General features: G+C 43.4%; 1 protein-coding gene across 2 annotated transcripts in view; it reads left to right on the top strand.

The window, feature by feature from the left end:
- The window catches only part of LOC136632753 (protein kinase C and casein kinase substrate in neurons protein 1-like), a 57691-nt gene that overhangs the window by 20632 nt on the left and 10604 nt on the right, over positions 1 to 26455 (top strand). For both annotated transcript variants that reach the window (XM_066607888.1, XM_066607889.1), the window contains 5 exons: positions 16994 to 17147; positions 17823 to 17979; positions 18180 to 18415; positions 19727 to 19882; positions 22116 to 22291. In XM_066607888.1, coding sequence (XP_066463985.1) covers positions 17088 to 17147; positions 17823 to 17979; positions 18180 to 18415; positions 19727 to 19882; positions 22116 to 22291 — 785 coding nt within the window. In that variant the 5' untranslated portion in view covers positions 16994 to 17087. The remainder of the gene's footprint in view (positions 1 to 16993; positions 17148 to 17822; positions 17980 to 18179; positions 18416 to 19726; positions 19883 to 22115; positions 22292 to 26455) is intronic.

Here is a 26455-nt window from a genome sequence, read left to right on the forward strand (position 1 = left end):
TAGTGCCACATTCCATGAATTCCCTCAGAGTAAAGGTTAACTTAGTTATAGACCAAACGTTCCTGCACATCTAACCTTTTTCCTTAAAGGAGTCTTCATTTCCTTTCATCATTATTTTAATTTTCATTCATTTTTGTATAGAAGAGATCCTTTTAAACGCAACGATTATCACTTAAACGGCCAAACAATTGAATGAATTGATGAAATTTTTGCATAAAATAACTTGCACCTAATCATGTCTATTTTCCCTCATTAGCTAAAGTAAACTCAGTAGCAGCTGCTTGCTCAGGTGTGGTTATGCCAGGTTCATCTGGCCAGCAGATTCCATTGTCTTCTCGAGGCAGAGTAAACAGCGTACTCATTGTGTATGCAAGGCAAACAATACCCATCATGCAGCGGCTCAAAAAACTGGACGAATGCCATTGAAATGAAACATCTTTTAAGTGGCAGCTTTTATACCAGCTCAAGACCCGTGGCTAAAGACAAGTGGAACGTAACGATTATCGCTCACTTTCGGCCATTTGAAGGAATTTTGAGTGATAATCGTTGCATGTAAAAGGGCCTTAAATTAAGAAGTGCAACTCTCAGGGGTGTAGAGGTAACATTGACATTCTGGTGCCTGAGGTTGTCAAATGGCTCCTCTGCCATATAAAAAGGCACTAGTATTATTGTAGGTGGGGGTCTGTTACAGATTTTGTATCGGGACCTCAGTAGGTGTTTGCTAGTTACAAAACAACAAATGCCAAACTAACAATGAAAAGAAAAGTTACATTTTATAAAAGTGCCAGAGGACATCATAAATGAACTAAAAGATAATATAAATATATAGGACTCAGTAGAAGGCTGGCAGGGAACACATGGAAATTATTTCTGTGAGTGAGTCCTGTTAACAGAATTTGGAGCTTTAAATGATCAACCGTATAGACATAGTATAAAGGATATAACAGCAGTCCTTCACGAGAACCAGCCATCTCTAGATCCTCACACTGCTCTGAATCATAAACTTGACCTGCTGTTGCCAAGGTACATAGCTAGAAAATCAGCGCCGCCTTGCAAACTGTGAATACTGCATATATAGTAATGCTACAGTAGTGTTAAACACTTCTACTCCAAATGATATCTTCCTGTCTGAATCTGCTTGCTGCCTCAGTGACCTAATAGACCCAACCGCCATAGAGAAAAGAAATCAGGCTCTACTGATTATGTCAGAAGATGTTCTAGATTCAAATATGGCCTCCAGGCCAAAAAGACGACTCCAGGGCCATTATTACTCTTCTTCCAAACTATAACTACATATTCTGACAAGAACCATTCTTCTGGAATCCAGTAAATCAAGGCTTGCCCATCACATTGCCATAAATCGTCTCTCCAGAAGATACAATTTCATTGGCTCAAAGTTGGTGGCGTATGCTTCACACTAGTTAACATTCAGAAATGTGAATGGTGATTTCAGATGTGTGTGGTTGACCACCCATAGACATTCAATGTAAGTTTTCAGTTCTGTGGCCTTACATGATTGATCACTTTGTACTTGGGTATTTTTTCCTCCTAGACCTCACATTCACCTCACAATTACAACTCTTAATTGACTATGGTAGATGTAGCAGGACAGAAAGTCGATAAATTGAATCTTTGGAGAGGTGGAATCCTGCAACACAGTTCCATGTTGAGAGTTCCTTACCATCACCTCACCCGTTCTACTTCTAATATATATCCACGGAGATTACATGACCCTATGCTTAATCTTCGGCAACTGTTTTAGCAATGGGTGTGGCTGGAATAGTCGAACCCACTAAGGACAGTCCACGTACTTTTCGCCATGCAGTGCACACGAACAGCTTACATAGGCTTTGCTGTAGAGGGCCAACATCAGATGCTAAGTATATGGAATCCAGCAGAACAACTCATAGCTAAAACATCTGCCAAGGCAATTAGTTGCAGACCCCATGCTTTATGACTATTATTGCATGGAAAATAAGTAAGCAGCCAACGATCTACCTGCCAACATAAAACAAATTGTAGAAGTGACGAGGTTAGATGTGCTGTATTGGGAGGTGGGGAATGCTGCATACAGCCAGGAGATTTTCTGTTCCAGGAATCTGCCACTTGATGCTGGAAATTATCCCAGCTCCAGGATTCATGAGCCTCTTGTTACCAATGAAAAGCGTAGCCTGGATATGCAACTTCCCAAAAGTGCACAGACCTTATACACTGAATAGAAGATACAGCAGCAGCTGTGAAGTGGAGATGTCACTTGTCTGGAGACTAACTTTATCAATAATAGAAGTACCGTATCTCCATTCTAAATCTTCTCCAGGATCTTCACCTCAAAATTATATCACTAAAGCTGGAGAGGTTATATCTTTATGGTGTTAGTGATGTACCGCTAGCAGTTTGGAGGTCACATGTGGGCCTTTTGTGGTTCTTGTGTGGCTCCTGGCTAGAACAAATTTGTATGGTACAACTGCCTTACCTAGGAAATATGATCAGGCATGAGCGCTCCTCTGCCTAATTATAGAGAACAAAAGATAAACTCTGATATCTCCTCTGTTATGGTGGCACCGTGGTATGGGGGTTCTAGAGTAGATAGATGTCACACTGCTTAGACCTGTCGGTGCAACCAACGATGATATGTTTAGGAGCAAAGCACAGGGACAGACAGAGAATCAAGTTAATAGGAAAGTTAAGGTTGAATGTAAGAGACTAAAACAAAGATAAAGGACTGTGGCATTGGTACCAACTGAACCACTCAAACTGAACTGGCAACTCTAGCGGAGCATCCACCCCAAAAAGGGCGAATCTGCTGCAGGAGAGTAGCCAAGTCTTAAGTCAGAGAGGAACAAGCGGCTCCAACTGCTGAACGTTAAACCACAGAACACTGAGAACTAAGCACTGTATACAGGATACAGAACCACTGAGTCTTGACCAGAACACTGGAAGTATTACCTTCATCCTTTGCAAAAAGGAGCCAGTTTAAATGATAGACAGCCCAGGCAGCCTATCAGTGCTGGAACCAGAGGGAAATGCTATTCCCTAGGCATCCAGTCCCAAATGACGCAGTGCATGTGCCAGCTGGTGCATTACGTGCTCCAGAGCTGACGCTGTAACATCACTCCAGACTGGTGTCCACACTCAGGAAGTAAAGGGTGCTGTTGATGCCATGACAATAGATAGATAAGCAAAAAAGATGGTATCATAACCCCAGATAATATGTGTGGACAAGTAGTGCTGCAGCCAAAGCCACACTGTCAATGGCCCACTGGGAATGATTCATGCTAAAAATAGTGATGATTTGTGTACATCCAGATGAAGAGATAGTAGCAACGTTTCAAGCAAAACGACCTTTATCAAGCTAGAGCAACACGCAGCCCAGGGGGGCAACGTGTGGCCCACAATGCCATTCTATGTAGCCCCAATCATCTCGACACAGAAATACCTATAAGTGGCTGCTCACGTGTAGTTTCCATGTCAGGGTGAAGTGGAGTGGCACAGAGTGCTTGTCTGATCCTGTTGTCCTAAGGGTGCACTGTGTACCCGTCTGAATCTCCTATATATTAGTAGAATAAAGTCTCTTTACCCGTTTGGCACTCCAGACATGACTATATAAGTTAGAGGCATTGTACATGCATGCAGCTCTCTCCATTGTAGTTTATAGGGCTTATGAAATGCCAGGCCGTTACCTCAACATCCATCATCTACAATGGAGAGTGACACACGCATTGTCTCCTCCTCTCTGGAGTGCTTATTGACAGCAGGGTGACCCCCATTCTCCCAATATGTGGGAGTCCTGAAAGTGGAACATACTTCAATTTATTATGGCATATACTTAGGATATACTATAAATGTCCCAGATGGGAATACCTTTGTGGCCCCTCAAAGTGGTTCAGTCTGGCAATGTGCCCTCAGACCAGAAAAAGTTGTGAACCCCTGATGGTTGCAGAGTTTGTCCAAATAATGCAAGAAAGAATCTAAGGCACTTAGGGGCACTGTAGTAGAAGCTGGAGATGTGTGCTATAGGAGCAGACGATACAGGGACCAGAGTCACCAGGGGAACACACATCCGCAGCTAATACTACAGTGCTGCTAAGGCTGCCTGCCCACGGGAGATGCGGTATCCGGCGGTGGATCTCCGCCGCGGGAGCTGCCGCCCCGGAGCAGGAGCCGGCAGACAGATCTCCACTGGTCAGCCTATCTGACAGATAGGTTGACGGCGGAGAATTGCGGCAAATCGCAGCATGATGTGATTTGCCGGCCGTGAGCAGAGAATTGCAATGATTCTCCGCTGGTGGACAGGGCGGCTTAACTCTGTGTGAGAAAAAAAGTCACAGCCTGTTCTATCTTTCTGCGATATCGCCTATTGTTTCCAATGAGGTCTGCGGCAGCACCGCCCTACTTGAAAGCAATGGGAGAACTCTGCAATCCTCTGCTGCGGCTGTGACAGGGAAAATCCCTTCAAGCTCGGCAAGGAAATTACTTCAGTTGCGGCTGAAACGGATTTCCCTGCCGCAACTGAAGGGAAATCCCTTTTAGCCGCTGCCGGAGGGATTTCCTGCAGTGATGCAAGGCTGGCCTTATTTCCAGTGTGTGTATGCCATTTTTTACTGTGATAGATAGATAGATAGATAGATAGATAGATAGATAGATAGATAGATAGATATGAGAGAGATAGACATGAGAGAGATAGATAGATAGATAAGAGAAATATATTAGATGATAGATAGATAGATTAGATAGATATGAGAGAGATATTAGATAGATAGATATTAGATAGATAGATAGATAGACATGAGATAGATAGATAAGAGAGAGATATTAGATGATAGATAGATAGATATGAGAGAGATATTAGATAGATATGAGAGAGATATTAGATAGATAGATATGAGAGAGATATTAGATATTAGATAGATAGATATGAGAGAGATATTAGATGATAGATAGATAGATATGAGAGAGATATTAGATAGATAGATAGACATGAGAGAGATAGATAGATAAGAGATCAATAGATAGATGTGAGATAGATAGATAGATAAGAAAGAGATATTAGATAGATAGATATGAAATAGATAGATAGATATGAGATAGATAGATAGATAGATAGATAGATAGATAGATAGATAGATAGATAGATATGATATAGATAGATAGTGAGAAAGAAAGAGAGATTTCTGTACGTAGTTTTTAATTTGCTGTATATAGCGCTATAGTTGTAGACGGCTCTGATGACTTTAAATGAACTATTTGTTTTCATTGATAAGTTTCCAGGCGCGCTTGGATTCAGATAGCAGATGTGGCTGAATTAAGCAGCACCTACGTAGTCAGGGAACATATGTATTTGTTTTAGGCTTTAATCAACATAATCTAATGCATATCTGGCTGGTGTGATCAGCTGGGAAATTGAAGACAGTCTTGGGATGTGACACTGATCATGTGCTTGACTAGAAGGATAACTGCTGCCTGTGGACAATCTCCCCTCTGTTCCAGCGGCCAGTCTCCCATGCTGATCAGTCATCTGCACATTTCCTGCACTGAGAACAAGAGGTCATTTTTTGGTTGCCTTCTGTTGTGAAGTATTAATATTCAGGCTGCTACAGATGCCGGGCCACAAACAATAATAGCTGCCATGACAGTTCCTGTATCACCCAGCTTTCCATAGACTTTGAAGGGCAGATAAATATGTACACTCATTGTAAAAAAAAATAAATCCATCACCTAGAAGGAGTTGTCAGAATAGAATGAAACTTTCTCTGTGTGATTGTAATGTTGTTATAAGTAAGTGATTGCAATATCAGAGCAAAAGGAGAATTTAGGCTGCCTGTCCACGGGCGTAGCAATATCCCGCAGCGGAGAGCCTCTGCCGAGGAGCAGGAGACAGCTGACGGTTCTCCGCACTGAGCCTATCTGACAGTAGGCTCACCGCGGAGAATCGGGGCAAATCGCATGCTGCGATTTAAATCCTGTGAGCGGAGAATCGCTATGATTCTCCGCACGTGGACGCCGCGGCTGCGCTTTCTATAGAAACGCTATGGAAAACTTCAGTCAGCGTGATTTATCGCTGGCGGAATCACACCCGTTGACATGCAGCCTTATTGCAGAAAACTGAACCCTTGAGGGGAGGCTCTAGTATCCAAATGTCCTGCAGCCAAGCATTTGAAAATGGTTCCGACACACAGGGGCTTGTAACTATGGTCCAACCTGCTCTGGATGGCGGACAATGAGACAGTTGGAGCTGTTTGTGCTTGTCACATGATCCTCTCTACTGGTGGTCTTTCCAGGTCATCCTGAGCCCAATCACCTTGTGTGCATGTTGTCACGCATCCACTGGTACCAACACCTCCTAACAGTCTGAGCAGAATGGCCCATCCAGCTACTCGCATTCCAATATTGCGCCCCTCTCAGACTCTGGTAATGGGGTGACATCTCTTCTCTGCGTCGTAGAGGTGTCTAGTGTTCAACAAGCTCTATACAAGCGGAAAAAGAGGTCACTACACACAAGTGGCCTTTTTATAGGCCGAGGGTGAAACCACTTTTAGGGCCTCAGATGGCAAGACAGTTCATCTAAAAAGAAATTACACCAGCAGCACAATTGATATATACCCTTTTCAGGGGAGGCAAATACTGCACAGCCAATTCTGAAAGATGAACTCCACTTCTCCAATTTCCGTCAACGTCCAAATTAGATACAAATGGCAGCAGAATAGCTTCACTGCATAAAACAGGTATTTATTCCATCATTTAAAATGGTACAGGCAACATTTCGACCATTCAATGGTCTTTATCAAGCATGTACAACCACCAAAACAACCCCCTTAAATAATAAAACATATGTGCTCTTGGCCAATCATTAGCTCTGATGTCACTCCTCCCCCTTATAATTATACATACAGCTGTGGCAAGTAACAACCCACCAATCCCTTTACATAATAGGGGTAATTCACCTCTTCCAGTTCCCAGGTATCGGCAGCGCCATTCATGACATCCATTCCATGGGCGTCCATATTCCTCAATGCGCATGCGCCCGCAAACTCACCCTGCGTCATTATGCTGACCTACAGCTCGAAGTAAAGCGATGCTTCACTGCGCATGTTCGTTCCGTATGCCTTACTGCGCACGTGCCAGCTACCGCTCCCACGTCAGCACGTCTGTGCGCAACACAGTCTCCCATACTTCCACTGCACTTGTCTAATGTCAGATCTTCTGAGCCAATGCGCATACGTCCGCATCCCTAGCAACTAGAGATGAGCGAACGTACTCGGTAAGGGCGATTTCGCAATCGAGCACCGCGATTTTCGAGTACTTCACTACTCGGGTGAAAAGTACTCGGGTGCGCTGTGGGTGAGCGGGAGGTTGCAGCGGGGAGTGGGGGGGAGAGGGAGAGAGAGAGGGCTCCCCCCTGTTCCCCGCTGCTACCCCCCACTCCCCTCTGCAACCCCCGCCCCACAGCGCACCCGAGTACTTTTCACCCGAGTAGTGAAGTACTCGAAAATCGCGGTGTTCGATTGCAAAATCGCCCTTACCGAGTACGTTCGCTCATCTCTACTAGCAACCTATACAACAACACTGAGCGTGACCGCGTCCATAGCTACCTATACAATAATACTGAACGTGACCCCAGCATTCATTATCATCATTGTACCATTACCCAAATCTATCCTATGTATAGTCACATCAGCGAAGCACTATAGCTTTACCTCGCTCATCCTCTGCTCATACCATTAACCATAATCTTTGTCATTTAATCAGTGCTTCGCTGATGTGACTATAGCAAATTTGAATCAATATGCAATAAATTTGCGCTGGACATCATGCTACTTAACATTGAGTTTCTCTAGAAAGAGGTGGTGGTATGTAAAGAACGTGCTGGCGACACTGAAGGACAGTTAAGAGGTATCATTAACCCGCAGGAGTGGGAGGTACGTTGTATCAAGAAAGATGATTTATTAAAGAAATATAGAGAAGAGTTGGAATGAACGAAAAAGAGCAAGTGGTTCTGCGATTTGGAGGATTATAACCAGAATCGGGTCTATGGTTAGCAAGGACAGAGCGCATTGGTGACCAGGAGTCAAGATCTCGTAGGCGCTGACGAAGGAGAAAGTTTAAACCTCGGAGGGACTTTGGTTTTTCATCTGTAGGTTCCAGTTCAGCAGAGGATGTATCAACGGGCCATCAGAGGAAGAAATCTTCTTTAGGGACTGGTGGTCTTGTACAGAGGAAGAGAAAGGAAAATCCAAACTCAGGAAGAGATGGGGTGGACAAAAATATCAGAGGTCATGGAAGAGGTGTAGGAGAGATGATGACCAGATTCACCGGCAGACCGACTGTGATGGAGGAGAAAGCATCGAAGAGGACTTAGTGGTGAATATTTCATCTAGAGCGTTGACTGTGATTGAAACTAAGGTATTGGCCAAGGACTTTCTTTTTGCCCAGAGAATGCTGTGGACTGGTTTCAAGTAGATCTGGACCTAAAACAATTCTTCAGAAATCTGCGCCTGAGGGCGCATTTCTCTGCACAGTCTGGGGGTGGTGAGGTTGCTGCGCAGTCCAACCCCCGGGGGAGTTTTCCATCGGTGGGGTTGGACTTCGCTGCAAGAGTCGCTATCAGCCACCTGCTAATAATCATCCTATCGAAACATACATTAGCTTGGTGGAAAAAGATGTGAAAAAAATTGAGATCATGTAGCTTTAGAAATAAAATGAGATCTGGTGACAATGTGTCAGAGGCCGAAAGGGAGGCCATTAGAACTTTATCAAGTGTTTGCGGGATAACATTAAGGCCTGCAGATAAGGAGGGGGGGAGGGGGGGTACAGTAGTAGTGATGAACACTACGCAGTATAACCAGGAACTGCTAAGTCAATTAGGAGAAGTGGAGATATATGAGAAATTGGATAGGAATCCGACTGCAGCTTTTCAGAAGCAGCTGCGGATTATTTTCAATGAAGCCTTGGACGATGGAATCATTGATCAGGCGCTTGCAAACTTCCTGGATATCATGTTGCGCTGGTTTTGCCCTGTCGCTGCTGGAGTACATCCTTACCAACAACTACTTTGTTTTCGGGGGGGTGGGGTTGGGGTGGGGGTGGTATTACCAGCAGCGACAGGGCACGGCTCTGGGGTCCCATGTGGCCCCCACTTATGCCAACGTATATATGAGGGTCTTTGAAGAGGATTTCGTCTATACCTCAGTGCATTGGTCATCTGTAGGATCGTGATGGAGATTTATAGATGATATCTTTGTGATATGGGAGGGCTCGATTGAGGAGCTTCAAGCCTTCCAGAAAGCATTGAATTCGGTGTATCCTGAGTTGCAATTCACTCTCTGTTACTCTGCCAAAGAAATCCAATTTTTGGATGTTTCGGTGGCTAGGACTTTGGATGCTCTGGTCACTGATATCTTTAAGAAACCCACGGGTTGCAACAATCTTTTGCGATTCGAGAGTTTTCATCCCAGACCGATGATTACATCATTACCGTGGAGCCAGTTATTGAGAGTGAAAAAAATTGCAAATGAGGAGGTTGTAGATGAATGTCTTGAACAGATGTGTACAAGGTTCAGAAGGAGGGGTTACCCTGAATGCATCTTTAAAAAAAGCAAAAGATGAGGTCAGAGATGTAGAGAGAGAAGAGTTACTTAAAGCAAAGAATAGGGCTAGATCAGAAAGAATTCCATGTGTCATGACTTATTGTAATATGAGTCAGAAAATAACAGGCATTGTTAAGAGACATTGGCCTATAGTCCAGAGAGGTTGCAAGGAGGTACGAGAATTCATATCAGACCCGATGATGGCGTACAAAAGGGGAAGGAACTTGAAAGATGTTTTGGTCCATACGATGGTGGAGGTTGAGAGGGGTCCTAGACAGGGGTTGTTGAAGCCCCAAGGGGAATTTCCCCTGTCTAGGATGTGCATGCTGCAGCAATTTTTAAAAGGGGATACATTCAGACACCCGCTTACTGCTAAAGAGTATCCCATAAAGGGGAGATTTACATGTAATACCAGCTACGTGGTATACCTTCTGACCTGCCCATGCGGGCTAGGTTATGTAGGGGAGACTACGCAGGAGGTGAAGAAGAGGATTTTTCAACATAAAAGCACAATTCGTACTAGAAATCGAGAGTTACCCGTTTCCAGACGTTTTTTGGAGTGTAATCATGCTGTAAACCAACTACGGTACAGGGTCATAGACCATGTTCCGGAGTTGAGCAGGGGAGGGTATAGAGGTCTAATGCTAAAACGAAAGGAATTAAAATGGATTTACATGTTGGATACCATGATACCTAAGGGACTGAATATAGAGTATAGCTATTTGCCGCACATTTGAGCCAGGATACATATGAGAGTATTGGTTGTTTTTAATCATATGTGTTTTATGGATAATGTTATTTATCCCGTTTGTTTTGTTATTACAGGATTGGGGCCCCTCTGGTTCTCGATTTTTGGCGTATCATTGCGCTTCATGACATTCTCGTATCAATTGGATCCACAATGAATAAATGTTTTTGACTGATTGCATATTATGCATTTATGTCTGATTGATCATCGGACTGTATAATAAAGAGCACTTAGAATGTACCCTGGTTATGACTTTTTTGTATTATGATGCGTATATGTAGATAGACATTAATATACCATTTTCTGTTGGAAGTAGCTGCCGCATAGTTTATGCAGGTGGTAATAATGGTTATAACGATATATCAAGAGAAAGCTTGTGAAATCTCCTGAACAAACTGATTATATTACAAAGATTATGGTTAATGGTATGAGCAGAGGATGAGCGAGGTAAAGCTATAGTGCTTCGCTGATGTGACTATACATAGGATAGATTTGGGTAATGGTAAATGATGATAATGAATGCTGGGGTCACGTTCAGTATTGTTGTATAGGTTGCTAGGGACGCGGACGCATGCGCATTGGCTCAGAAGATCTGACATTAAACAAGTGCAGTTGAAGTATGGGAGCCTGCGTTGCGCACTGACGTGGGGGTGGTAGCTGGTGCATGCGCAGTAGGGCATACGGAATGAACATGCGCGGTGAAGCATCGCTGTACGTCGAGCTGTGGCTCAGCGTGATGACGTGATGACCCAGGGTGAGTTTGCGGGCGCATACTCACTGAGGAATATGGATGCCGATGGTATGAATGGATGTCATGAATGGCGCTGCCGATACCTGGGAACCGGAAAAGGTGAATTACCCCTATTATGTAAAGGGATTGGTGGGTAGTTACTTGCCACAGCTGTATGCATAATTATAAGGGGGAGGAGTGACATCAGAGCTAATGATTGGCCAAGAGCACATATGTTTTATTATTTAAGGGGGTTGTGTTGGTGGTTGTACATGCTTGATAAAGACCATTGAATGGTCGAAACGTTGCCTGTACCATTTTAAATGATGGAATAAATACCTGTTTTATGCACTGAAGCTATTCTGCTGCCATTCGTATCTAATTTGGACGAAGACAGTTCATCTAATCATGCCACAACACTAATCATTTGTATATCAGCCTGAGATGTAACTGCATGCTGAGTTATGCAGCAAAATGACAACTTCTTCCAGGGGCTGTTTTTTTTTTTTTTTTTTACTGTAGTGGACGCTCCAGCTGTGTCTGCACCTGTTCTCTATAGAGCAGCTGCAAGCACAACTGTTCTATTTGCATTTCACAGTTTATTAACTAGTGTCTCTATTATAAAGAATGTATTTTCAAGAGCCCTGTTCCGCTTGTGTTCCACCATCCCTGTGTTTTCCTCCTCTCCCTCTCTCGTTCTGCTACTATGCTGCCGTGTTCAGGTGCGCTGTAAAGGGAAGCTGTTCTACTCCTATGGACTGCTTCTCCCCTCATAGTGCTAGCTCCCCACTGGACCTGATGCACTGACAGTGCATCTGATTGTAACATATGGTATCCCTTGTCAGTACATCGGGGCGGCAGCGTATTAGCAGAATGGGAGAGGGAGCGGAGTAAAACGAAGATAGTGGATCATAAGGCTCTCAAAAATAAATTATATTTAGTAGAGACACTTGTTAATAAACCGTAATATGGGAATAGAAAAGTTGTGCTTGCAGCTGCTCTAGAGAGAACAGGTGCAGACACAGCTGGAGCGCCCTCTACTGTTATACAGCTAGGTGAAGACTGATTTCTCAGTCCCGTCTTCACCTAGCTGCACAGCTGACGGGGGTTTGGAAGAAAAATGTACAGAATTGGCTGAAAAAACCTGTTGCATAAATGCTTAGAATAACCTATCCTGTACATTAAAAAAGGGTTGGTTCTCTTTAAGACTTTTGGTCACGCCAAGGTTTATGCAACCAAAAATCGCTGCGTAGCCTTGCAATATTGCAATCACATTCAGCCCAGTGGCGTTGTAATGTGAGTCGAAGGCTGCTGCAACTGTGGGTTGCTAAAAATCCAGCCTTGATGGATTTTTTGCAACCTGCCCTTGTAGCACCCTGTGATTGGCATTGTGACCCTATTGACCTGAAGAGGAGTGTGATGCAGGGCAACCCTGCAATTATTAGTTGTGCAACCACTATTGTGACCAAAAGTCGCTGGGTAGCCCTGGGTCTACCCATCGAGATCCCTACTGATCAGCTGATCCTCTGGCCCACTGTCAGTTTCTCAGAGCCAGACGTCGTTATAAGTGGTCAGGGGTGGAAAATGTAATAGACTGAAATCAATGGGAGCGAAGCCTTCTATTACCCTTATGTCCCCTGACCACTGATGCAGACGTCTGGCCCTGGTGCACTGACAGCCCACCAATCAACTACCGATGACCTATCCTGTGGACAGGCCTTAATAGTGAATGCCCGGAATACCTCTTTAACTAATTTGGGATTGGTTGCTATAGTTTACCAGTACTCAGTGCATCCCTAGTAACCAGCCTGCCTAAAGCTCCTGTGGCTACAGTCTTAGTGCTCACTCACGCGTAATACGTGGTGCTAAAAGCCCATTGATTTCAGTTGGGGCGACTTTCACCCTTGCTTTTGTTCATGCACGTATGACGCGCATTTAAAGCAATGCAGCATGTCCTATTATTATGCAACAAAATAGGCTATGCGGATTTAACATATGCAGCAACTATACATGAACATGCGTATTTGCTGTGTACTGCATATTTTAAACGCGTAATACGTGGGACAGATGCGTTCGTGTGAGTGAGCCCGTAGAGACACTATGTCCATTTAGGACTAGCAGGATAAAGGACCTCTGCTGCTCTTATAATGTGGTATTTAAAAGCCTCTTACCGAACACAGTCCCGGGTTTTATGCCATATAATCCAAATGGTGAAATTCCAGAGAGAAATATTTGTCTTTATTAAATGGAAGAAATTCATCCAACAGCTTCTACTGTGACAAAGGAATTTGGGGTGGTTTTATACAAATGGCTACTTGTAAGATCGACTTTCCACAACCTGTGATATATTGCAGACTTAGAAACCACTTGAGAAGAAGCTGCTTGCATAACCCAAGTCTGGATATTTCTGCTTAGGTGGGTCTAGACCAGGCTTGTGGGCTTGGGCAGGTTATATTAAATAATTAGAAAATGAGCATAAAGGGGTTGTCTGAGGACAGACATTGATTACATAATGCTAGGATATGCCATGAACGGCCATTGGTGGAGGTTTGGGTTTGTGACCACTGCTGATCACTAGAATAAGTGGTAGTGCCACTCTATCCCCTACTAACTCTGCTTAACTATTCCTAGAAGCCTCATGATTATCTATTGACTTTAATGTTCCAACCATGCAGCCCAGCAGAACCAACAGGAGACCCCCAACGACACTGCCACTTGTTCTAGCGATCAGCAGAGATCTTATCAGTCAGACAACTAATATATGCTCCCCTAATTTCTGTGCTGAGGTAACCTCTCTAAATCCTAAAACCTGCATGGCAATTTTAAGGGGTTGTGCCAAGATATATAGTTATCCCCTATCTATAGAATAGAACTGAAGCCTCCTATTACACTTCTGGTACTTCCACCTCAGACATCGGGTCAGACACGGTAGTGTAATAGGAGACTGCACTCCCATTGATTTCAGTGGGAGTGAAGCCCTCTATAATGTTTCCATCTTCAACACAGATGATGACATCCAGCCCTGCTACACTGACAATGGGCCAGATGATCAGCCGATCGCCGGGGATCCTGAGGGGCGGGTCTTTGGCAATTAACTATTGATGACTTATCCTAAGGATAGGTAATCAATAAAATTTGCCCAGAAACTCCATATTAAAGTTATACGTTTAAATGAATGTCCAGAACTAAATGCCAATTTTTAATTTAAATAGATCCCAAGTTTTGTGCTTATTCATTTCTTGATATATCTTTACACTTATCATAGCCAGAGCTCCAGATCCCTTGTACATGTTACAGGCAATGTGTGAGAAGAAGGCATTGTTTAGAAAGTGTGAGGTTTTTAAGCAAAGTCCGAAGTGTGTTGTATGTAATATACTTGCCCTGGGCATTGTATAGAATAAATGGCATTATACAGAACAACAAATAATTTTTTGGCAAAGAGAGTCATGAAAAGGCCTTTATTTAAAAAAGATGTATATAAAAATGTAACAAAAAATACAAAAGTCAAGTGCAGGACTTTCTTACTGAAAAGAATAAAAACCAATATTAGGGCCCATTTAGACCCGACGATTCTCGCTCAAAAATCGCTCAAAGCAGTCTTCTGAGCGAGAATCGTTGGGTCTAACTGCACTGACATTGTGCAGTTTTCGTCAACAAATCGCTGATTGTTCTCTTTCAGCAAGCTGAAAGAGAACGATGAGCCTTATCAGGAGTTCACAGCGGGATACAGCTGATACTATTGTGTCAACTGTATCCGTGAACACAGCTGGGGTATGAAGAACACAGCGATCCAGCTGTGTTCTGCAAAGCCCGCTCGGAGCGACCAGCTGTATAACAGCTGAGCGCTCCCAGAAGAGAACAGCTGGATGCAGAAGACAAACGGGGCCGCTTGTCTTCTGCATACCCCGCTTGGAGTGCTCACAGCTGAGCGCTTCGAGAAGAGAAAGGCTGGATGCAGAAGACAAGCGGCCCCGTTTGTTTTTTGCATACTCCGCTCAGAGCGCAAAGTGATCGCTCAAAACTTGGGCGATCACCTTTCTAAATGCACACAACGATTATCACTCAAAAGTTGCTCAAAAGACATCTTTTGGGAGATAATCATTGTGTCTAAAGCAGGCACTAACCTAACGGCACACAGTGCCTGGGTCTCGGAGTCCTTCAGTGTCCCGCAGTGGTGAGCCCTCCTCGGTCTCTCTCTTTTTCTGATTTAGGTGCTCTCAATGTTTTCAAACGTGTAACACTGTGCTTTTTAATGCACCCTATCATCGTGATGGGTGATCAGGTGCGTAAAAAAACATGCAAACACAAGAAAATAGAGCAGACGGCGCTCAAAAATCACAGCGTTAGAAACGCTGCGTTCGAGCACAGGTCTGCAAACCATGATTAAAATCAATCGGAGCATTGTACTGTGGTTAGCACAGAGTTTGCAACGCCGTGTCAATCGAGGTAAAAAGTAAGATTTTTGAAGTGGTGACAGCCGGGAGAGGTGAGGAGCTGGATGGGTCCTGACTCCTGTTCTAACAAGCTCTGGCAGCAGATGCGGTAAAACTGGAGACGCAGTTCCCGGTGTTGGCAGAACAGGCAGCAGTGCATAGGGTCCTGAGTGAGGGGAGCCAAAGAGGACCTTCATGCAAACACTATATGATTGCTGCACCATGATGAAAGATAGAGAGCCAGACCTGTCTGGCCTTACATGCAGCCTGCAGGCGCTGTGGTCTCTGGAGTCTGGACTGTCCATGTGAGTGCAGTGGAGGAGTGAGACAGCTGGGGTCCGGGCTGGCTCTGTCAGTAGTGACTGACTGCAGGACTGTAGTAGTGCACTTTGGAGGAGGATCAGCATTGGATTGTAGGACATTATAAGAAGATGATGAGGGTTGGATTGTGGAATATTGGAAGAAGATCATGGTGGTGGTTGATGGTGCGATGGGTGGAATCATATATTTTGATATAGGGAAAAAAATTGGGTGCCGAGGGGGAGAGGGCCAATCCACTACTGGCAGGAGTGTTTTATACTTTGTCGGTTCATCTTTTGGCATTGTATAGAATGCCAAGGAATTCTATACAATAATTCATTTCACACATTGCCAGTAACATATACAAAGAATTAAATGATAGAAGTCTGACTTCCTGGAGATACCAGTAGAGGGAGCTCAGGAGCCAATTGTGGACTATTGCAGATTAAGCTATTAAACTAGTTTCAGTAAACTGCTAAGCTCCCCCTAGTGGTTGCCGTCAGGAGCCAGAATGGGATTTTGAGCTAAGCATCAGGAAATTAGGCAGTAATTGCTATAAATATATATAACTAACATTAGACATTCACTTTGGGGATCACAATGGATTTCCAATAATGATCAATCTATCATTTATAGACATTCACCTATTCCTGAAATAAATTTTATGAGGCATTTTAAACAAGGAGTTTTCAAGTATTGCTGTTATTGTGACCAAATAGAATGGTATCCATTCACGAGTGATCTGGTAATAAGACCTTACTTCCTGGTTAGTCAGTGATGCAGCATCTGTGGTGACCTAGTTTCTGGTAGCAGAGTGGGAAAAGTTTCACGCTCCATGGTCAAGTGAGAATCATCCAGTTTCTATTGGTCTAGAAGAGCAAGTTTTTGCACTGGGTGTGTTTAAACCTTTAGTGCGTAAAGACCAGAAATTGGTGGAGTTAGTATTCACTTATGGCAACTTGTTCCACCCTCCAATTACAGGAAACCTTGTGCACAAAGTTTAAGAACACAAAGATGAAGCAGAAATACGTTCCTTTCTTCTGTCCTCTCTGACAAACAAGAGCTGCTGTGATACGAAGTAATATGTAAAACGGATGAAAATAGAACCTGCGCCTATTCCTCAGAAACTCAGTAGTTGGAGATCTTCAGAGACTTATGTGGTTTTTGTATAGAACTTATGTTTAAATTGCCTTTACAGGTTGGAAACAAATCTAACTCCTCTAATTTGAAGTGATGCGCTGTCCCTGAGGGTTCCCCAGTGAAATCCAAGCTAATAAGAAGAGAGCGCAATCATGTCGGTGATCTACAGTGAAGTAGCCATTGATGAACCCACCAGTGATAGCTTCTGGATGGTAAGTGTAAAGTGCCAGTTTCCATTCTCTATAGGCTTTGTGAATTTTCGTAACTACTTATATTTCTCTAAAGAATCTAAAAAATAAAAAAAAAATGAAGCAGCTTTGCAAAAGATCTTTGCGAACATACTACTGTTACGTGTCTACAGCTCCTATGCAGACCGTTACATGTCCATGGAAACAGACTAAAAACACATCCTGTGTAGACTGATCCTGCAAGCTCAGACTACACAAAGCTTTGTTTGTAGTCTGTAACCATGGAGACACATAGGTCTTCATAGGAGCTGTGGGAGTGCAGGATCAACATACATACGTGACATCTATTATCTAAGAGATCCTGATTGGCAGAGCTGGCAGCATGAAGAATATAGGCTTGCGTGTCATATGGTGAAGATGCTCTACTGTCAAGATGTGACACTATTTTGTTTCAGAAACTGCAAACGGGCATGCCGAAAATGTGCTATACCTCATTATAGTTAAGCTTCCCATCATTTGCCAGATCTGACAATCCAGTTATTTTTGTTATTGGACTCCTATAATAGAGCTCAAAAATGGATATGGATATAAAAAAATGTGGACCCTAGTCTCACTTGACTTTTTAGAATATAGTAAAATATATTAATATATGAAATTGCTCACAAAATAAAAGCATTGCACCAATTCTTTATCTCAAAGCCAAACAATTACAGCAGCACTGTGAAGCGAATGGAAGATGGTTATCGGCTATGTGATGATATTATAGCCTGTTTCCAAGACAGAGCCAAGATAGAGAAGCAGTATTCGCTCCAGATGGAAGAATGGGTACGCAAGTGGAAACCAATAGTGGACACCAGTGAGTATTAGAAACGGGATCTACAATGAATTCAAGTGTATTGTTTTTTTTGCCCTTTATGCAGTATATGGAGGCTAATGGGGCTGAAAGACCCATGTAGAATAAAAATATGAAAGGAGTTGCTGCTAGCTATGTTTAAAACTCCTAGAATTGGCCTGAGAAGTGTTAGCCAACCATGTTGTCATGTAATTTAACCACAGGTCCCATGTATGGCTCCCTCTTACGTGCCTGGCAGTCCTTCATGACAGCTACAGAGCGGCTCAGTGAGCTGCATGTGCAGATCCAGAAGAACCTGATGACAGATGATTCTGACAAAATCCGCAACTGGCAAAAGGAGACGTTTCACCGCAAGATCTTTGGTGGATTCAAGGAATCCACTGAGATAGAAAATGGCTTCCACAAAGCCCAAAAACCATGGACTAAAAAGTTAAAAAAGGTAAATAATGCTTAATTTAGACATAATGATTATCGCTCAAAAGACATCTTTTGAGTGATAATCGTTGTGTGCATTTATATGGCAAGATGATCGCTCAAAATTCGCTCAAACGGCAGTTTGCGTGCAAGTTTTGAGGGTTCACTTTGCCTAAGTGTGTAAAGGAAGGCTCACGCTGTATGCAGAAGACAAGCGGGACCGCTATCTTCTGCATACAGCTGCTGTCTTCTCGGAGCGCTCAGCTGGTATCCAGCTGAGCACTCCTAGTGGGGTATGCAGAACACAGGCAACCCCGCAGTGATTTTCTGGGAAGGGCTTTAAATATAAGCCCTTTCCTGAAAATCATCCATAGCATGTGTAAAAAAAATAAAATAAATATATACTCACCTCTCCACCGCTGCCAGGGCTCAGCCTCGTGTAGCCGCATCTTCTCCCTGCACTGCTCTTTCATTAGATACAGCTGAAAGAGCTGTATCTGATTTGCTGAGTGCTCAGCCAATCACAGGCAGTGCTTAGCCATTCAATGAATGACAGCTGAGAGCTGCCTGTGATGGGTAACAGTGCTCAGCCAATCACAGGCAGCGCTCGGCCATTCATTGAAAGAGGTGAGTATATATCTTTTACACCAGCTAGGGATGATTTTCAGGGAAGGGCTTATATTTAAAGCCCTTCCCCGAAATTTACTGCGGGGGTGCCGACATACAGCTGAGCGCTCCGAGCGGGGTATGCAGAACACAGCTGGACCGCTGTCTTCTTCATACTCCGGCTGTGTTCTCTGAGCAGGATACCAGCTGAAATAATAGTATCAGTGGTATCCCACTGAGAACTCAGCGCGTGGCACTAATAAGGTTTATAGTTCTCTTTTAGCTTGCCGTTAGACCCAACGATTCTCGCTCAAAAGACGGCTTTGAGCGATTTTTGAGCAAAAATTTTTGGGTCTAAATGGACCTTTAGTAGCTATGAAATATTGGTATTCATTGTACATGGGATGAAAACTCAAGATCACCTAACAATTCTTACAATCTCCATGTTTGGACTGGTCTAGAGGTTCTTCCAATGGGCCCACAACAGGGTCTCTGAAGCTCACAGCACACAACCACATCTAATGCCAATAGGTGACGCCTATCACTAACCGTAATGATGATAGATTTTATGCCATATGTAAAGGTGGGCATGCACTATATAGAGTGTTATTTAGAAGCACATCTTCTTTCATTCCTCTTTTTGTCATCATACATGCACCAATCACTCTGACCGCTTGTTCTCCATCGATGTCCTTATACCGACCAACAGTATTTTTAATTCTCTTCACAGGTTGAGAAAGCAAAAACAGCCTATCACAAAGCCTGCAAGAAAGAACATTTAGCAATTGTCCGAGAGAACAATGGAAAGATTAACCCGGAATTCTCTTTGGAAAAGCAAAAGAAGCTCACAGAAGACCACGAAAAATGCAATCAGGATAAAGAAAAGGTGAGCTGAACCAAGACATACCGAACCCAAGCACTATGCATGCAAGCAGAGCACTGACTTCAATGACACTTTGGCCGCTGCCATAGTTCTCTTCATAAAGGAAGTGTTACAATGGAGATGTATGTCTACCTACCAGAGGCAATAGTTTGTCAGGCTGAATCATACAAGTACAAGACTAGAGTTCATGTTCTTGTTTGTATGTCTGGGTGACAAATAATTTAGTACATGCAGCTGTATACACTATCCTACCAAAAGTAATTGGACACCTGAGCAAGAATCAAAAGGTAGTATGTATTTACATATGATAATACTTAGTGGGGCTTCTGTGGCCCTAATGGCACTGGATACTTTGTGTGGCATACCTTCTACTAATGTGTGATACATTTCAGCTGGTATTTCCCTCCATTCATCCTGTAAACATCTGGCAAGTTCTCTCAAAGATGATGGATGCTGTTCATATTTCCTGAACTGACACTTAAAGATGCTCAATATGGTTCAGGCTGGGACTCTATATAGGACAGTCCAATCGTGCATACCCTCAAACCAACATAAAACAGTGTTGGAATTGTGACAAGATGCGTTGTCATGTTGGAAGCATTGCTGACCATTCCCAGAGTATTGTCACATTGTCCGCAGAACATTATTGTCTAGAACAGTGGTAGCGAACTTATGGCACATGTGCCAGAGGGGGCACTCAGAGTTGTCTATGTGGGCACGCATGCCATCGCCCCAGCACAGACAACAAACTAGTAAATGGACTGCACGAGCGCTGATGTCATCGCTAAGGTCATTAGCGCTTGTGCAGAGCATTTACACAGGCAGATTTGTTCCCCATTTAGGCGGGATGAGCTTTCAGGCAAACAATGACCAACACTCGTCCCAGTGATGCTCACTCCTGTGCTGTTACAGAGGTGCAAGTATCGCAAGCATCACTGAAAGCGCTGCTGGCATGAAGGTGGGGTGGCCAGGGAGCGCTCTTTTCCCACCCACCTCCATTCACTTTAAACAGACAGTCGTTCAGCATTGTCCTTAGCGAGTATCTCCCCGGTCGGAAGAAAAGGTTTGGCTGCCGGCGCGGGTGACAGGTGAGTTGCGGCCATGAGCAGAGGGGAGCTGGGGGGGGGGGGGGGGGGGGGGAGAGGGAGAGAGAGATCTCCCCTTTTTTCCTCCCCGCTCTTCCCCGTCCACCGCCGGCAGCCGAATCTTTGCGGGCAGGTACTCGCTAAGGGCAATGCTCGATCGAGCAATTTCCCTTAGCGAGTATGCTCCCTCATCTCTAATAACTAAACCTCCATACATTTTGTGTGGTTTTAATCATAATGACTTGTGCAATAAAACATTTATACCACACTGTGAATGCCATAAAAATAAAATCACAAACAAACAATAGTAAAATTGCTTTTTTCCATTCCCCCACCAAAAAAAAAATTAAAATTATTCAATATATTATATTTACCGGAGATGATTTCCTATAAAATCTAGAACTCTTCCTGCTAAATATAAGGTCTCATATAGTTGCATCGACAAAAACAAAATTATGACCACTGGAACACAAAAGGGAATACGATTTTCTGTCTCTTAAGGTCAAAATTAGTTATTTCACTTAGGAGTTAAAATGCATCTAAGGCAACTGAGAGATATTTATTCAAAACCTACAATAAAAAAGTGACATCTTCAGGAGGGTTTTTCCAATTTTAACGTGACTGTTGGGGGATTAAGACATCAAGAAAACAATAGGAAAGATGTACTAGAGTGGTAGCTATGCTGTGCTTCCCCTGGGGCAGCCATAAGCTTGTATTGAATACCCTAGCCAAGGCATAATGCCTTACTGGCACTCCTTCTCCTCCTCATACCCGGGATACCTGCCCCACCAGCATCCAACTGGCTACATGCCTGATATTGACCCAAGATTGCTATGAAAATAGAAAATATAGCTTTTGCATCGAGTGGTTCATACAATTTCCTAACACAGAAAGCAAGCCTACGACCTGACGGTTGCAAGTTCAATCCCCGCATGATTCAGGTAGCCGGCTCAAGGTTGACTCAGCCTTCCATCCTTCCAAGGTCCGTAAAATGAGAACCCAGCCTGGTGGGGGATAATAAGTAATGATTACCTGAAAGCGCTGCGGAATAAGTTGGCACTATACAAATACCAAGATAAACTCTATAAGTTACAGTTGATGTTCTGCATTTGGTTCACTTTCACATAAACTCTTTCTTATATCAACTACAGGTAAAGCAAAGATATGAGAAATCCTTACAAGAACTCAATAAATATAATCCCAAATACATGGAAGAAATGGAAACGGTGTTTGACCAAAGCCAGCAACAAGAACAGAAGAAAATTCTCTTCATGAAACAGGCCCTTCTGACTATACACAAACACCTTGACACCTCCAACAATGAGAGGTAAGTAACCAAGAAGATCTCTACCTCAACTAGGGCTGTTATCTTTCTCGTCAAGAAATACAGAATGCATATAAGAGAAGTGTGATCTTGGGAGCATGGCCTTGTGTGAAGACTTTATTATCTAACTATCTTCTAAAAGGATTCACAGAGGCGTAACTAGAAGCTCTTGGTCCAGGATGCGAAATCTGTAAACAGAGCCCCCTAGCTGCCAAGTACTATTTGTAATACTGGTATCTTCTTATATGCTGGAGGGGCTTTTAGGCCTCCTAAGGCTCTGAAGCCTGATAGTGAGTGTTATCCCTGCAACCCCTATAGCTATGCCCCCTGCTTTATAGATTTTAGCGTTAGCTTCATTTGAGAAAAACTTTAAAAATTTTTTGAAGTGCCCCCCTTCCTGAAAAGGAGTGTGGCTGTCCTGGACCAATGCATTTATGTATAATTTACACCAGAAACTGTCATAAATTATACCATAAATCTCTTCTGCATGGGCGTATGGAGGAGTCATACATGTCTTCATATATTAGGCACATCGTGCACTGATAAGGATAATATTAAGACCAGCGTATGAAACGCCAGCATTAATAAACCTCCCCGATTGTGCTGCAAAGGCTCATGGATTGTATACATGATGTCAGTGAAGTTGAGCTATTTTAACAGTGGGAAAGTAGTTAATGGTGCCATAATTAGATAATTAAACCTTAAGGCCCATTTACATAAAAAAAGACAATCTTTCAAACGATTGAAAGATTGACAATTTTAGCGATCGTTTTGCATAAATTGCCAATGTCCATTAGCAGTTTATTACCTTCATTTGCGTGTAAATGAGCCTCCAGCAGCTGTTTGCAAATCCCAACAGGTGGTCTGAACTTTGCATTTAGCTGCATTGTTTTCGCACGGGCTGTCAGCTGAATACAATGTAATCAGCTGCTCCCATGCAGAACACAGCGTGTGGTCCCTGTTATCTCTCTCCGGCTGAACGATGGATTTTAAGCTCATCTAAAAATCATCATTCAGCCGAAGAGTGAAAGATGGAAGCGTTTACACACAATGGTTTTCGCTCGTATGCCATTGTTTGAACAAACTTTGAGTAATAATCATTGCGTGTAAACGGGGCTTTAGTTATTTGTCTCAGACAACCTCTTTAAATTTCACGCACTGGGCAGTCCTGTCACTTACTCAGTGGTAATCTCAACTCTAGCTGTTTTTTCAAAAACATTTGATTAAGGCTAAAAGCACATGAGTCTATTTTCAGTCTGTGTGCTGTACAAGTCTACAATGGACTAGACTCGAACAGAACACGGATAAATAGTAGTGAATGTACCAAATCTTGCATTAGTTTTTTCACAAGGACTGTGTGCTGTCTGATGTCAGTTGTCAAGATTCTCGGCGCAACTTGCATACTGTTGTGTGTCTTTGGCCTAAGGGTAGGTTCACATCTGTGTTGGAGGTTTCATTCAGAACCTCAGGCACAGATCTGGCACAAAATGTCAAACAAAACAGAGCAGCATGCTGTGCTATTTTGTTGGGAAAATGCAGAGTGGAGTGCTGGAGGCACAACAGACCCCATTGTAGTGAATGCTGAATGTCCATTAGTGTCCTGAATGTGTTAAACCTGATATTTCCATTTCCTTCGTTATTTGGGTCCTACTGTATAACAGAGCGGAACAGCAGCAAACTTAAAGGAGTATTGTCATTAGAAAAAAAAAAATCAATACTTACCTATCGCTCCCCAGTCAGTCTTCTTAACGCACCTTCTCCTCACCGATCTTCTCCTGTCTCCTGCAGTCCCCCGGGTCATCTCACCGCAAGCCGGCCAGATCTTCTTCTTCTTGTTATGGAGCATCCATTCTCTGCATTCTTCTTCCTGCAAGTTGGTGAAGATTGCATCACTAGTGACATAACGTTCACTGCCTAGGAAGGAATGCCGATCTATTGCCGAGACTACCCATGCTCGGTCTCGCCGTGAGAGTTCATATACTGTTGCAGTGAGACAGCACACATGCACAGTCTCGGCAGTAGCTCAGCACTCCCTGCTAGGCTTTGAATGCTATGTCAATAGTGACGAAGTGTACATTGCCCTGAAGGAAGGAGAATGCTGGAAATGTACATAACATCGCAGGAAGAAGAGGATCCATCCAGCTGGAGGTGACGTGACTCAGGGGACTGCAGGAGTCATGAGAGGATTGGGGAAGAGAGGAATTGGCAAGTATTGATTTTGTTTTCTAATGAGAGAACCCCTTTAAAGCATACATAACTTTTCAGATAACTTATGCTCATTTAATATGCGGTGTGCCTCATCAATCTTGTAATATACTTTCATTACATGTTTTTTGTTTTACCACTGCAAATCAAAGCTGAAGTGTAGCCCCTCTGCAATCCACTGCTTGTCCTTAGGCATTCAGCTCCTGTGACCATGCAAACACACAAGAGCTAGTAAAGCAGATAATAAAGATCAACCCAATAAGAATGATGCTGCTTTGCCCACAGCAAACTAGAGACAAATATACTGCCCACAACATAAAAATAAGTCCGCATAGCAGGTTACTTAAATCTATTATGAGGAGGGGTAGAAATCCTGTACACACTGACTGCAGATCTGAGAGCAGTGTAAGTGCAGGCAAGCTGAGCCTGTGAAGACAGCCCCTCCCCCACAGCTAAGAAAGTGTCATAATGTCCCAGTTACTACAGAAGCCAAGTGCTTAATGGTAAGCAGTGAATTGCAGGGGGGCTGCATTTTAGCCTTGATTTACAGTGGTAGAAGCCCAAATTTTGATGCAAGTATATTACAAGATTGATGAGACAAGCAGGCTATTAAATGAGCAGAAGTTGTCTAAAGAGTTAAGTATGATTTAAGGCCAAAGGCTTCCTTCACAACCATTAATTAACTCTAATTTTCTAAGACTGAAAAATGCAAGCCGAAAATGCCAGTGAATGTCATTGGTGCAGGCATTGTTTAGATGTGTTGGTTGGGTGGTGTCTTTGTTTATTCACACGTTTTAAGTACATTTGTTTCTGGCATTTGTTTTCCTAAAATGCCAATAAAAATGGAAAATGTACAGCCTGCTGTAAGTGACAAAAAATGCCACTGACCCAAAAATGCATGACAAGTGAAATAAAGCCAGAATAAATGCACTATTTGTGCCTTCTTGTGTGGCGGAGGAGCCATTGGGCCCCCTCAAGCATCGGGGCCTCGGTGCAACTGCTATTTCTATACACATAGTTACACCCGTCTATAATGCACTCCTTGTAAAAAAAAAAAAAAAAACGATAAGAAGGAGTTGTTGGAAGCAAATGAAACTTTTTCTGTGTAATTGTAACGTTGATAGAAGTAACTGATTACAATATCAGAGCAAAAGAATAATTTATTATGAAAAACGGACCCCTTTAAGAGCGGCTCTAGTACTCTGTTGTACCGCCTTTAGCTTGGATACAAGATGTGATACGGGCGGGCATGGAGGCTCTAGTACCTTGTTGTACCGCCTCTAGCTTGGATGTAAGATGTGATACGGGCAAGCATGGAGGCAATAGTACCCTGTTGTACCGCCTATAGCTTGGATGTAAGAAGTGATATGGGCAGCACATACAGGTTCCATATGGTATCCTGCAGCATATCGGTCCACATTTGCTGCAACTGAGCCTCTAGATCATGCAAACTCGTAGGCTGTTAAAGATGGCATCCCAGATGGTCACATACATGTTCAATTGGTGATAAATCTGGCATTGGGCAGCCAAGGAAGTGTGACAATGTTGTGGAGGCTTCCTGTAACACCCTTGTGTGTGCGGCCAAGCATTATCCTGCTGGAAAATGCCTCTTGGAAGACTCCATGAGAGGAACACATGTGGCTGCAGGATGTCCTGAACATATCGCTGAGCTATCATTGTCCCTCATACCACTAATAGGGGTGACCAACTGTCATATGCGATGGCCCCCCCAGAGCATCACACCAGCAGTGGGGACAGTGTGGTCAACAAGCTCTACACAAGCTGAAAAAGTACACACAAGTAGCCTCTGAGAGCCTTTTTCTAAGCCAAGGGTGAAACCACTTTTAGGGATTCAGGTGACAAGACCGTTCATCTAATCACGCCACAACTCTAATCATTTGCATATCTGCTTGAGATGTAACTACATGCTGAGCTTTGCAGCAAAATGACAACTTCTTATAA

The sequence above is a fragment of the Eleutherodactylus coqui genome, chromosome 6, assembly GCF_035609145.1.
Source record: "Eleutherodactylus coqui strain aEleCoq1 chromosome 6, aEleCoq1.hap1, whole genome shotgun sequence".
Classification (NCBI taxonomy): Eukaryota; Metazoa; Chordata; class Amphibia; order Anura; family Eleutherodactylidae; genus Eleutherodactylus; species Eleutherodactylus coqui.